Source organism: Phoca vitulina, unplaced genomic scaffold, assembly GCF_004348235.1.
Source record: "Phoca vitulina isolate PV1807 unplaced genomic scaffold, GSC_HSeal_1.0 scaffold19, whole genome shotgun sequence".
Classification (NCBI taxonomy): Eukaryota; Metazoa; Chordata; class Mammalia; order Carnivora; family Phocidae; genus Phoca; species Phoca vitulina.
In genome coordinates this window covers 30,445,916-30,458,215 of record NW_022589722.1, presented here as the reverse complement: position 1 = coordinate 30,458,215, position 12,300 = coordinate 30,445,916, and the positions used below count along the sequence as shown (strand labels likewise).

Below are 12,300 nucleotides of genomic sequence, written 5' to 3'. Positions count from 1 at the left end.
TTGCCCAGCTCCTCAGAGCACCTGCGGCCCCCGGGCCCCTCTTAGGTGGCTCAGGGACTGCGTTCTGTTGTGTCCCTCCTCGCTCACCTGGACGCACTGGATCGGAGGGACAGGTGGCCCCACCCTGCGTGCAAACACTCCCGAAATGGACCCTGGTGGTGGGGTGGGGGAGGAACCCAGGTGGACAGATGGCTGTCCTGCAGCTGGGCCTCCCCCCCTGAGGCTGGCGTCTCCCAGGGGAGGGGTGGGGGGTGGTCTCGGACTCCCCGGGGCAGGTTGTGTTCCCAGCCTGGCGCTCGGCCTGCTGCGAGGCATGGATCATGGGGCGGTGGGAGGAGCGTCTGCCCGAGCCCCAAGTATTCCAGCAGTACCCTGCCTGCTGGGGGGGCCCTGGCCAACGGGGTCCATCGCCCTGAGAGGAAAGCGGGCAGCCCTCAGGGGCCACTCTCTGAGGGGCAATCGTCCTCGCGACCCCGTGTTCCCAGGAAGAGGCCATCCCTACGGGGGCTGACTCAGGCCATCTCCCACCTGTCCACAGGTGAGTGTGGCTGCCCGTATGGCACAGAAGATGTCATTCGGCTTCTACAAGTACAACAACATGGAGTTTGTGCGCATGAAGGGGCCCCAGGGCAAGGGTCATGCGGAGATGGCAGTTAGCCGCGTGTCTACTGGTGACACATCCCCCTGCGGGACCGAAGAGGATTCCAGCCCGGCCTCACCCATGCATGAGCGGGTAAGGGCTGCACAGCTCAGGGAGGGGCCTCCCGTCCCTCGGATCCGCTTCCCACCGCCTCCCTGATCCTTAAAGTCCCCCGGTGAGGTAGGTGTCATTATCCCCACCCTCTAGGGAGCAGGCTGAGGTTCAGAGAGGGCCGTGACTTGCCCAAGGTCACACAGCAGGTTAGGGCGTGGGCCAGGGATTTTTTGTGCTTCCCTGAGCTGCCGCTGCAGCTGGGCCCAGCTGAAGGGAAACACAGGCTGGTCCCGGCACCTGCCTCAGAGGGCCTGCTGGCCGAGCCTGGGCACACGACCTGGGGAGTGCCCTGGGGATGCTGACGAACTAGCCTCCCCTCCCGCCCTGTGAGGCTCGGGAAGAGAACACGGGGTCCCGGACCACCCAGCTCTTCCCTCTGCCCGGCCCCCTTGTTTACGAGGTGTTGTGCATCTTTGAGTATTGGGAGTCCCCACAGCAGCCCGGTGGGTAGACATGGGCGTTCCCGTCTGCAGACCGGGAAACTCAGGCTTGATGGATTGACTGGCGCCGCCCCAGGTCTCACGGCTCTTGTGTGACAGCACCGAGCCTCTGAGCCCTGCTCTTTCTAGGCCACCGTCCTTCCCCAGGGGTGGGAAGCCGAGGTCAGTGGCAGCTTCATTCCCAGGACCCCCAGTGGGGCCCAGGGCTCGGGCGGGAGAAAGTCGCGAGCCCGCAGGCTGCTCAGAGTGGTGGGTCTCGGAAGGGGACAAGAAGGTGCGGGTGCTGGGGGCAGGGAAGCAGCTTTGGCCAGCCCATCTGCAGAACGGGCTTGGGGGTGAGACTGGGCTGGAGTCCAGGTGTTGCTGCTCAAGTGACCTGGGACAGGTTTCGGCCTGTTTTCTCGTCCAGAAATGGGGAGCACTGGTGTTGGGAGGCTCAGGGGCTGCTAACACAGCCAGCAGCTGGTGCGGGCGTGATCCGCTGGGGACGATGACTGAAGGACATAAAGCACGCCGCAGTGCTGACGTGCCCCAGACAAGGAAGCGTGTGTTTGCTAGACTTTTCATTCTGTAAGACTGTTAACATGCATATCTCCAGGTAGTCAGCGTGTTTCTTCCTCCTCTTTATGTCCTTTCTCGTTTTGTTCCTTCTGCAATGAATGTGATTGAAAAGCAGAATAGAAACAGTCCGTGCTGTTCTCTTTTTTTTTTTTTGCAAAGACATGGGTGAGGGTTCCAAGCAGGGGCCTCTCTCGTCTTTCAAGTAGCGGTTGTTGATACATTTCCAAGCTGATTTCTGAGAAACGGAGTCTAATTCTTCTCCCTGGTCCTAAACTGCCCACCGAGGCCCTGCAGAATGTGTCTGTGGAAGTCCTCGTGAAGATGTGGCCTGGGCTCTGGGCTGGACCGGCCTGGGTGCTGCTTCCGGCCATGCGTTTGCTGACCGACTACTGATACGTTACCAGACCTGCCTGAGCCTGGCTCTTCCTGTCCACCAAATGGGAGTGATAATCTCTCCCTCCCAGGGTGGTAGTTGGGGGTGAAGGCCATGGTTCCTGGCTCGGGAGCAGGGAGGCCCGGGGTCAAGGGAAGGGACCTGCCAGGGTCACGCAGCTGCCAGTGGCTGGACCTGACCTCCTGGGGGCTGCCTGGGCCCCCGCCACCTCTGTGCTTACTGTCGCGTGTCCCCCTTTTCCGGAGGGGTCATTTGTAACCAGCTCGTGACAAATGCAGACTCTGTGTGTATTGTGGTTTCTGGTGTTTTGTTTTTTTTCTCTATCTTTGGAAAACTTCCCTGGCTTATGGGAGGACCGTCTGGAGCCCAGCGGCCGCCGGGACTTTGATCGATGTCGGAAGCCGTGACGAGGAGGCTGACGGGGCTCCTGAAGTTTCAGTCCCAGCTCACCTTGTTCCTCAGATTCTTGTTTGCATGGGGAGGAGGGAGGAGATGGGCCAAGTTCCCTCTGCCTGGAACGCCCTTCCCCCCCTTCTTCACCTGGCGAACTCCTACTCGTCCTTCAAGACCCATCTCGAGTGGCATCTCCTCCAGGAAGCCTTTCCTGATTTCCCAGGCTGTGGACTCCTGTTGCTCTGTGCTCCCCTGTATCCTGCTCTTCCTTTTCTCTGTCTCAGCAACCAGCCTTCAGTCTGTGGTTGTCACTTTCCAAGTCTGTCGCCCCTCAGCAGACTGTGAGCTCCTTGAGGGCAGGGAGCGGTGTTGTGTGCCTGTCTGTCCCCGGTGCTGCTCCCGCCTGACCCTGCGTGGCTGTGCGTGTTTGTGCAGAATGTTGTTGAGTGTGGTTACAAGACGAGGGGATGGAGGCCTGGGCCGCTTCGCCATTGCCCTTCACCAGAGGGTGCTGGGGCTGAGAGGGATGGGGGGGCATCTTAGCCAAGGGGAAGAAATTGGGGTGAGGAGCATGGCCTTAGGAGGCAGAAGACCTGGGCCGAATCCTGGTTTTGCCCCCATCCTGCTGGGTGACCTTGGGCAGGTCAAGGTCGCTGTCCCACCTTATTTCCTCATTGGTCCAACGGGCTTCATACCAGTTCCCATCCCGTGGATTGGTTGGGACGCGTCCATGGATGTGTGTGCCGTGGTGGGGACTTGAGCGGCGTCAGCAGTCTTACTTCGGCCGGCCGGGGTTCGGGGCCCACGGAGGGCACCCGGCTCCCCCTTGGGTGGAGCTGAGGCCCTTCTGCCCTCCCTGAGCTGGAACCGGCTCCGAGCGCCCGCTCAGCCTCAGGGAGGCCGGCCCTCCGGCGGGTGGCATCGGGACCCAGGCGGTATAGACGGGCTGCTCCGGTGACTATGGCTCTTTGTCCCCAGGTGACCTCCTTCAGCACGCCCCCCACCCCGGAGCGGAACAACCGGCCCGCATTCTTCTCCCCATCCCTCAAGAGGAAGGTGCCCCGGAACCGGATCGCTGAGATGAAGAAGTCTCACTCGGCCAATGACAGCGAGGAGTTCTTCCGTGAGGACAACGGCGGGGGTGAGCATGCTGCTTATGACCCTGGGCCCTCTGGGTTCATCCTCGCATTCACGTCTGGGGGGCCAGCGGGTGCCAGGGTCCCCTCAGGGCTGGGGATGGAGCTGTGGATGGACAGACAGAAATCCCCGCCTCGAGGAGCTTCTAATCTGGGGTCAGAATAGGAGGCAGGACAGGAGGCTTGCAGACCTTTCCCGAGTTGATGGTCTGACTGCTCCACACAGAGGGTTCAAGAAACCCTTGCCTAGTGTGAGGTGAGCTCTCCGGTTCATTCCCGCCTTTTGTGCCTTCAGGCTGCTGCTTTGGCTGGTCCTCAGTGCCCTCCCTCCAGAACCTGCGCAGGGGCGTCCCTCAGGCTCTCCACGGGGCTCACCCACCCTCTGTCTGGCGGCCTCCTGGGTGTCTCTGCCTGGAGCCGGCGGGGGGCCCAGGCTAACCCCCGCTTGCGCTGCAGTCCCTCCCAGCAAACCCGCAGCTTCTCACTGCCCTGCAGCCAGCGAGCCAGTGCGGGGGGGGCGGGGCACCCTCATCTAAGCAGCAGGAAGCCCTTGGAAGGTTTAAGCAAGCTAATGACAAAGTCAGATCCGCATCCTGAAATACCGCCCAGCGGTCCCTGTGGAGAAGGACTATAGGAGGGCAGGCTGGCTGTCAGAGACAAGGTGTGAGCACCCTGCGTGTGTGCTGGGGGGCTGAAGGGATGGCCGACAGCATGGGGGGGTTGCTGGCGGGAGCTGGGACTGTGGCCTTGAAAGGAAGAGACACCAGCCCTTATTCTGAGTGCCAGGGCCCAGAGACGGACGGGCCTGGCCTTGACCTGCTCTTGTGTGTGCTTGGGCAAGTGCCTTCCCCACCTCAGCTCCTTTCCAGATCAGTAGAAAAGGGCTGATAACCACCCAGCCTGCCTCTCTGGGTGACCCAGAAGAATGGGTCACGGTGATGGGTCCTCCCAGCCTCGCCCTGGGTCCTGCAGGCTGGTGGTGCTCAGTTCCAGTGACAGACGAGGCCACAGGGAAGCGGAGAAGTAACACAATGTGGCGACAAGCCAGACCCCACGGAAGAGCCTCTCCAGGGCAGCTGGAGGGGAGGGGAGGGGAGGGCAGGGCTGGCTAGGCAGCGGGGAGTTGGGGGGGTCACAGGCCAGGGCCTGGCAGCTCTGGGGCAGGTATGGGGCGTGGAGGGGCTGGTGGCAAAGGGCCCAGGCTGAGGCAGAGGCGGTTCCCGGGGTGGGAGGTGCTCTCCCAGTCCTCCCTGACGCGGCCTTCTCCCCTCTAGCGGATCTGCACAATGCCACCAACCTGCGGTCTCGGTCCCTGTCTGGCACGGGGCGGTCCCTGGTCGGGTCCTGGCTGAAGCTGAACAGAGCGGATGGAAATTTCCTTCTCTATGCACACTTGACCTACGTCACTTTGCCGTTGCATCGGATTTTAACAGGTAACGCAGGCTGACGTAGAAAACAGCATCACTTTTCATGGGGGTGTCGGTAACCCTGTCCCTCGTTTCAAGTCCAGGGCCCGTCAGTGGGTGTCTGTGTTGGGTTCTCGGCCTCTCTGAGAAAGCCACGGCCCCTCCTGTCCCCCCTTGAGTGGCTGCAGAGCCCCGGGGGGGTGGGTTACTGGTTGGGGGAGCGGTGAGGTGGAGCTCTCGGGGCCCCTCCTGACCAGGGCCCGCGCGGCGGTGCCGGGCGACGGCTCCCGAGTCGGGCCGGCCCGCGTCGGAGCCCCACTTCCACTTGGCTCGTGGGGCTGTGCAGCCGCCCCACGACCATCCCCCGTCTGTAAATCGGAACCACAGTAGTGGGGCACTTTGGTGGGGGCGCGGGAGGAGATGCGCGCAAGCACGTAGCCCGGACTGCCCGCGTAAACGGCGCCGTCGGGGGCCGGAGCGCCCGGGGCCTTCACCTCCTTGTCTCGCCCGCCCCCTCCCGCCGCCCTAGACATCCTGGAAGTGCGGCAGAAGCCCATCCTGATGACCTAGCCGTGTGCAGAGCCTGCGCAGAGCCCCCCAGCCCTGCCCAGCCCTGGGGGTGCTGCCAAGTGCCTAGCTGTCCACCACCACCGGGGTCTTCTGTCACAACCCAGCGCCGTCGCCGGAGCCAGGCGGGGCCGCTCGACTCCTGGGGCCAGGGCCGACTCCACGAACACCAGCCCAAACTGAAGTGCCTCTTCCTCCTCCCCTGCTGGCTCTGCTCCTGCCCCTGCGCCCGCCGCCCCCCCGCCCATCTCGGGAGCGCCCTCTGCACCCCAGAGGACCAGAGATGCCAAGAGGCTGTAAGAGAGAGCAGAGGAGCAGCCGGGGTCCAGAGTGTGTCCAGACCCGCCGACCCGACGTCCACACTCAGACCGCGGGTGGAGAGACCACCCGGCTGGGGGCACGCAGAGTGTCGGCGTGTCGACGCCTTCCTAAGGAGAACTGGCTCAAGGTTTCGTGCTGCTGCGCCCGTGAACTTCAGCGTCCGAGTTAGTCCCGACTTGTCCGCCCTCCCTTGTTTACCGCTTGGTTACAAATGGGTTGCCTCGGGGAGAGGGGGCACACGGCTGTCTGAGGGGTTTGCCCTGGGCTGGGAATACCTCACCCACGCCCGGTTCCAGAAAGGCCTCGAGCTGAGCAGACAGGCCCCGATCCTGCCAGAATGGCCTTTGCTTCCAGCCAAAGAGCACCACCAACACACACACACCTCCACCCTGGAGATACCCCGCTCTGCGCCTCGGCTGGCGTGACCCACAGAATTTGGACTCCGAGGGCAGGTGGGACGGCTTGGTAGTCAGACAGAAGAGGGTTAGGGGGGTGGGGTTGGCTTCCTCCCAGGAAGGTTCTAGGTAGAACCTCCGTCCTCGGGGGGGCCAGGGAGGGGATAGGGTGTTTCCTGGAGCTTGCTTGCTTTGACTGAGTGCGCTGGTCCCATTTCTCAGACCAGCTCACTGAGGCAAAGAGGAATTGACCTCCAGGCAGCTGGTCCAGTGGGTTTGTGTGAGCGGCCGTGCGGCTCCGGGCTCAGCCGCGGCCTTGTTCGGGCTGGAGGGATTCCCACCTGTGATGGATGACACGTTGTGCTCTTCTCAAAACCACGAGCCTTCTCGAGTGGAAGCGGTTCCCTGCCCCATTGGGAATAAACCGTCAGCTGGGTCTCTGTTGCTATGTTGTTTTGTTTGAAGTCCCCAGGAATATTTGAGGGTTTGCTGTCGTGCACGGAGACCCTCTCTGCAAGGAGAGAAGGGGTTGGAGGGGCTTGTTCTCCCATCTGTTTTATTCTGCGCGCTCCAAGGGTTTGCGCTGGGCTCCGGGAACAGGGGCTACTTTGGGGCTTTCTCTAGATTTTGTACGCTGTTATTAAAGCAAGCTATTGCATTTCATTATGCCTCAGTTGGCCCACCTGTAAAATGGGGCTGATACCACCTACCTCATGAAGTGTCCAGGGTTCCGGTGCACGACTGGGTCAGGCAGCCTTTCTGCAGAGCTTGGGTTGGTGGGGGACTCTTGGGAGGCTTCCCCCGCCATCACCTGTGTGGTGGGGCTGGGCTGGAACATTCTCGCCTTCTCTGGCAGTGCCCAGCTCACGCTTGGCTGAATCCCAGCTGTCTGCACAATTTCACGTTCCAGAGCAGTGTTTCAGGACAGCACAGAGTCAGGCCTCGCCGCCAAGCGCTGGAGCGGAGCCTCTGCTCCCTGAGCGCGGCCCCATGTTCCAAGAGTGTTCTCCAGGGGAGCCAGACGCCGCCCCCAAGTTTGTGTCCAGGGTGGCTAAAATACAGCTTTTTCTTCAGGAATCCTTTCTCCCTGGTCATCCGGGGTCTGAAGACTCTGGAACTCAGGTCCTGGGAGAAGTACGGTCCCGATGTATCTTCCACGGAAGGAGGAGGTAGTCGAACAGACGCAGGAGGACGGCGGCCCTCCCTCTGTTCTCAGAGGTTGTGGAGCACGAGAGGGTCCCCCCGCCGGAACCAAGCCCCGGGGCTCAGCCACGGCTGCTGGCGGGGCCGCGGGCACATCAGACGCCGCCTCTGTGACGCGACAAACCGCGGGCACAGGGCACCCGAGGGCCGGCTGCCGTGATGTGCGCGAGTGCTTTGCCGTGCGCCACAGCGCTGTTCCAGGTCGTCCATGACGCCTCGTCGAACCACGTGCGAACAGCGCGCACGATGGCTTGGCTGTTCCCCGCGCCACCCTGAGGCCGCACTCGGCCCGCGCAGGCTCGGCCAGCGGCCCACCCACGCGTCCGCGACACTGCTGCCCTGGGACAGACGGACGCGTGTGGTGGCCTCCACCCTGCGCCGTCTTTCCCTCTTCCAGAGGTTACTTCTGAGACTGAATTTTTAAACACGCTTTTTTGAAAGGCACTTGGTCACTAGGCAGTAAGCTGTCACCCTGAGGTTCATTATTTTCAAAGTGACAAAGGACATCAGTAACAGAGTCATAGAATAACAAGGGGCGGGGCCAAGCCCAGCGCCCCAGTGTCCCGGCGTGTCCGGCTGTCACTTCTCGTAAGGCCATCTTTAACTTTTCTGGAAACACACCTGTCTCTCGTGTACTGCAGGGAAGACCGAAGCGCGCGCACATTTCTTCAGTGGGAACTGGAATCAAAGTACGGTTTTTCTGTGAAGACCCCGCGGTGTCACTTTTTAGGACGTGAATAAGAAAGCTCTCTTTTTCTGAGAAATGTCACGGTCCTAGCGTCTGATGGGCGGCACGTCGCCTCTAGTCCACCTTCCAGCGCCTGCAGGCTGAGGGGGGCATCCGGTCTCGCGTGCTGAGGTCTTCCAGGAACTTCCAGTTGCTTGGAGAGACAGCCGAGGCTCAGTAGCTCAGAAGAATATTCTCAAGTGACAGGGAAGTAGTCCACAGAGAACAGAATCTTCCCCAGCCCAGTGAGCTTGGAGATGGCTGGGCGTTCTGATGAGTCCCGTTCCCGCTCACATTTGGACTTTTCAGGGACTGTGCACAGATGATCCGGTCAGGTTTCTGCTCCCCACGGAGCAGTGCTAGTTAACCACACAGGCACCTGCCCGGTGGGATTGCTCTTTTAAAGAGTCTGGCTAGAAGCAAACCAGGAGCTGGTGTTGCTGTTTTAATCACCGTCTAGTCAGTAGACTTGAAAAGTGTGGTAAAAACTCTTTTTTTCCCATTAAAAGACATTCCCGAAGGCAGGCCCTGTGCAGCTGGCAAATTCTAGTGACTTGACTCGAAGGACGCTTCTGACGCTGTCCCAACAGGGAGGCCCGAAATCGCTGGCCACAACCCTCTAAAGATGTCAGGCGTTAAAGAGCTGCCGACGGTTTCATGAGCCTCGAGCGGTCCCCCCGTGGCACACGACTGAGCTGGAACGTGGTTTTCTATCCGGCCTCCAACACCAAGCGTCCGTGGGTGTGACGCTGATTCTCCCTGTTCGGGCTTCTTCTCATCTTTGTCTCAGAAAGCAGATTTCTCCTAAAACACATCAGCACCCAGACCGGACACGGGCTCCGGGAGAGCAGCAGGCCCGTGCCGGCCTCCTGCGGGAGGCGTTGCCCTCCAGGCTCCCGTGGCCACGGTGCTCCCCGGCCCTCGGAGGGGCTGAGCCCTGGGAGGCGGGTGGGGGGCGTACGCGGGGCTGCTCTCCTCTCCTCTGTTCCTTTCCACCGGCTGTCGTGGCGCGGACACAGTCCTTGGTGGGACAAGGAATCCTCCGGCCCTTTCTCAGCCTCTGTCTCGAATGGTCTGGAGAACTCCTTGGACGCCCACCCGCAGAAGCCAAGTCACCTGGACCCCGAGTGGCCCGGCCGGCGGTGGGTCCCCCGCAGCGGAGAGAGTTTGTGTTTACAGTTTTCTACCATCCCCAAGGCAAGCAGGCACCTTGATCTTGGCGGCGCCGGGGCCTTGAGCGCCGGACACCAGAGGTCACAGTGGCGGTCCAGCGCCCCCCCCCCCCCCAGCATCTCGCAAGCCCGGGCGGGTTAGGTGTACATAGCGAGCACGTAGGTGTACATTTGCTCGCGGTTCCCGAGCAAACTCTCCACGTGAGAAGAATCAAAACCTGCAAAGAAAACCTGTTGCGATTTTTCACGACTTTGAGGCTTAACTAAAACGATTTCTACAAAATATATTTTGGCAAAAACACCATGATGGCATAATCGAACACGTTAGGATCTGTCTCATGGTCAGTGGTATTTCCATAAACATGAGCCGCTTCTGGGTTCACTGTCTTCCACGTACAGAAATCATTTCTGAGCAGCATTTGGTTGGCTGGGAGCTGTGCTTTTTGCATTTCTGTTGAAAGTTGATTTGCATGTTGGATATTAAATTTATTTTTCCTCAGTGCTTTCCTCTGATGAATCTGTACTTAGCTGTTTTTTTTCTTTAATGGGTATTTCAGATCAAATACAGATGTTACAGCAATGCATAAACTTAAGTGATTGAACCTTAATTTGCCCCCAAAGATTTCTTCTTCGACTGTTTTTGGAGCTTTCACATGAGTTCCTTTCTAGAAATGCTGGAGATGGACAGAAAGCACCCCGGGCTCTGGCTCAGGCCATGCTGAGTCAGCCATGGGGTCGGGGCGCCCGCAGCCAGGTTTTGGTCCGAGGCAACATTTGCAAAATCCAATCACAAGAGACGCGTTTCGGGTTTAGCTCCCAGTCCCCATAAAGTAGTATGAGCCCTCCCGTCACACTGTCAGATGTCCCAAGCTTTTTCTGGAGAACCTCTAAAAAAGGCCTTGTGGCAATGGGAAAATGCCCAGGATCAGAGTCAGGAGTCCCCAGGTCAAGTGTAAACAGAGCAGGCTCCTGACAGGCTGCCTGGTCTGTGGGAAGATGGTTTCTGGGCCCTGGTTGTCTGTTGCCTTGAGACTCTCGTTAATCCAGTTGATGTCTAGCGCGCTTGCACGTTTCTCGAGCTGACTCCACCTCCCAGGGGCTGATGGAGGCTCGGCGGTGGGCTCACTCGTCCCGAGAGCAAACGAACTCTAAGTTGTGTCTCAGGTGATGGGCACGCGTCAGGCCTCCACCACGGCGGGAAGTTATAGGACAGGAAGTGAACACATAGAAGGGAGGGTCTGAGAGGAACACATAGGCAAAGCTAGAAATACAGTGCGAACTGTCACATCGAGGACATCTCTTGCAAACATCCGTTGCATTGGAAACAGCCGAACCAGAATTTCCTAAAGCAACATCACCAAGGGCAGATTGCGTGAGTGGTTATCAAGCAGGCCATCTGGTAGGTAAAATGAAGACAATGTCTTTGTTCCCATTCAGGTCAAACCCCCTTCCCGTTGAAGGAGGAGGAGGCCCCTTTAAAACAGTCGCCTGAAAAATACCTAACAGCTAATGTGGAGAAAGCTGTGCAAGAACCCCCTCCTATGAGCTGCCTACTCCTGAAGGCTAATGCTGCTATTTCGGTCCTTCTGTTCCACCCTAGATCAACTTTTAGGAACTACGGTCATGCCCTAGCTTTAGAAAATCATGTTGACTGGAAGAGAAAACCTTTGGGAGTTTCCTGTCGGGAGGAGGGGGAAATGTAAACTAAATTAATCCGTACGCTATCCTAGTTCATTGTGTATATACCTGTTGAATGGATAAGCCTGCTGTGCTTTGGGCTTGATTGTTAAGAGGGCAGGAAGAACGGCTGGAAAACTTACGTGAGAAGAGGAAATGTTTGTTTTGGGGGATGATAAAAAAAAACAAAAGAGGTCCTTTCTTTTGCTCGCGGCTTCATCGTGTCCCTCCTGACTTGGCCTTTACATAAGCCAACAGGTTTAACAAGGTATTGCTTTTCCTATGTGTGGATTAAGGGTCTTTCATCTTGGAATCTGACTTTAATAAAACAATTAGATTGCTCAGTTTGAGAGAACCATGGTTTTTAGTGACTTTTCATGATTATGTTTTGAATAAACAATCTTGTTCTGAAGATTTTAGACCATTCCGGAAGCCGGTCAAGTTTAGTCCTTTAATGGGCATGTACACACACCGTCGAGCGGGGCGCTGGCGACAGCCCGCGTGGGTCTGCGGCTCCCCGGGCGCGTGGGACCTGGGCCTGGGTTTTCGCGGCTGTACCCCCCTTCCTGGGGGCAGGTTGAGGTGAGACCCCTGTGTACAGAGGCTGACACAGTCCCTGCCGGTCCCCTCCTGGAATGTGCCCCTAGGGCATCACCACAAAGCACCGAGCGGCCTGTGGGGGGTGGGGCGGTTCTCAGACTTGAGCGCATGTCAGAACCCTCTGTTGAAACCCACACGGCCAATGATGAACGTGTTCTGGAATCAGTGGTGATGGTTGCCCAGTTCTGGGACTATACTAACAACGACTGAAGCTTTCACTTTAAAAGTGTGTGAATTTCTCAATAAAAACAAAACCAAAACCACGCTATTCCCACCCCCCGCCCCAGTCTGCATTTCTAACAAGTTCCAAGGTGTGGCCACTGTGGTTGCCAGCTCCATGCTTGGAGAACCCATCTGTCAGCGGCCCATCGCCGAGTACCTACGACAGGGCTGGTGCGTTTTCGGGACAAACACCCTCTTGTGTCACTTAGTTCCCACTGGATGTTACTGGTTCTGGAATACTACTTCGATGAGTAAGTCCATCTTCACAGTACCTTACCGGGACACACCTCTGAAGTTACTCAGCACTTGACTCCAAAATCGTATCATAATCC

The 12,300-nt window shown here is 58.7% G+C and overlaps 1 protein-coding gene across 5 annotated transcripts in view; it reads left to right on the top strand.

Annotated features, from left to right (window-relative positions):
* KIAA0930 (KIAA0930 ortholog) overlaps positions 1-11,501 on the top strand; it is a 37,730-nt gene extending 26,229 nt beyond the window's left edge. For all 5 annotated transcript variants that reach the window (XM_032416320.1, XM_032416323.1, XM_032416322.1 and 2 more), the window contains exons 7-10: positions 539-733; positions 3,521-3,683; positions 4,953-5,111; positions 5,614-11,501. In XM_032416320.1, coding sequence (XP_032272211.1) covers positions 539-733; positions 3,521-3,683; positions 4,953-5,111; positions 5,614-5,654 — 558 coding nt within the window. In that variant the 3' untranslated portion in view covers positions 5,655-11,501. The remainder of the gene's footprint in view (positions 1-538; positions 734-3,520; positions 3,684-4,952; positions 5,112-5,613) is intronic.
* Positions 11,502-12,300: the final 799 nt, after the last annotated feature.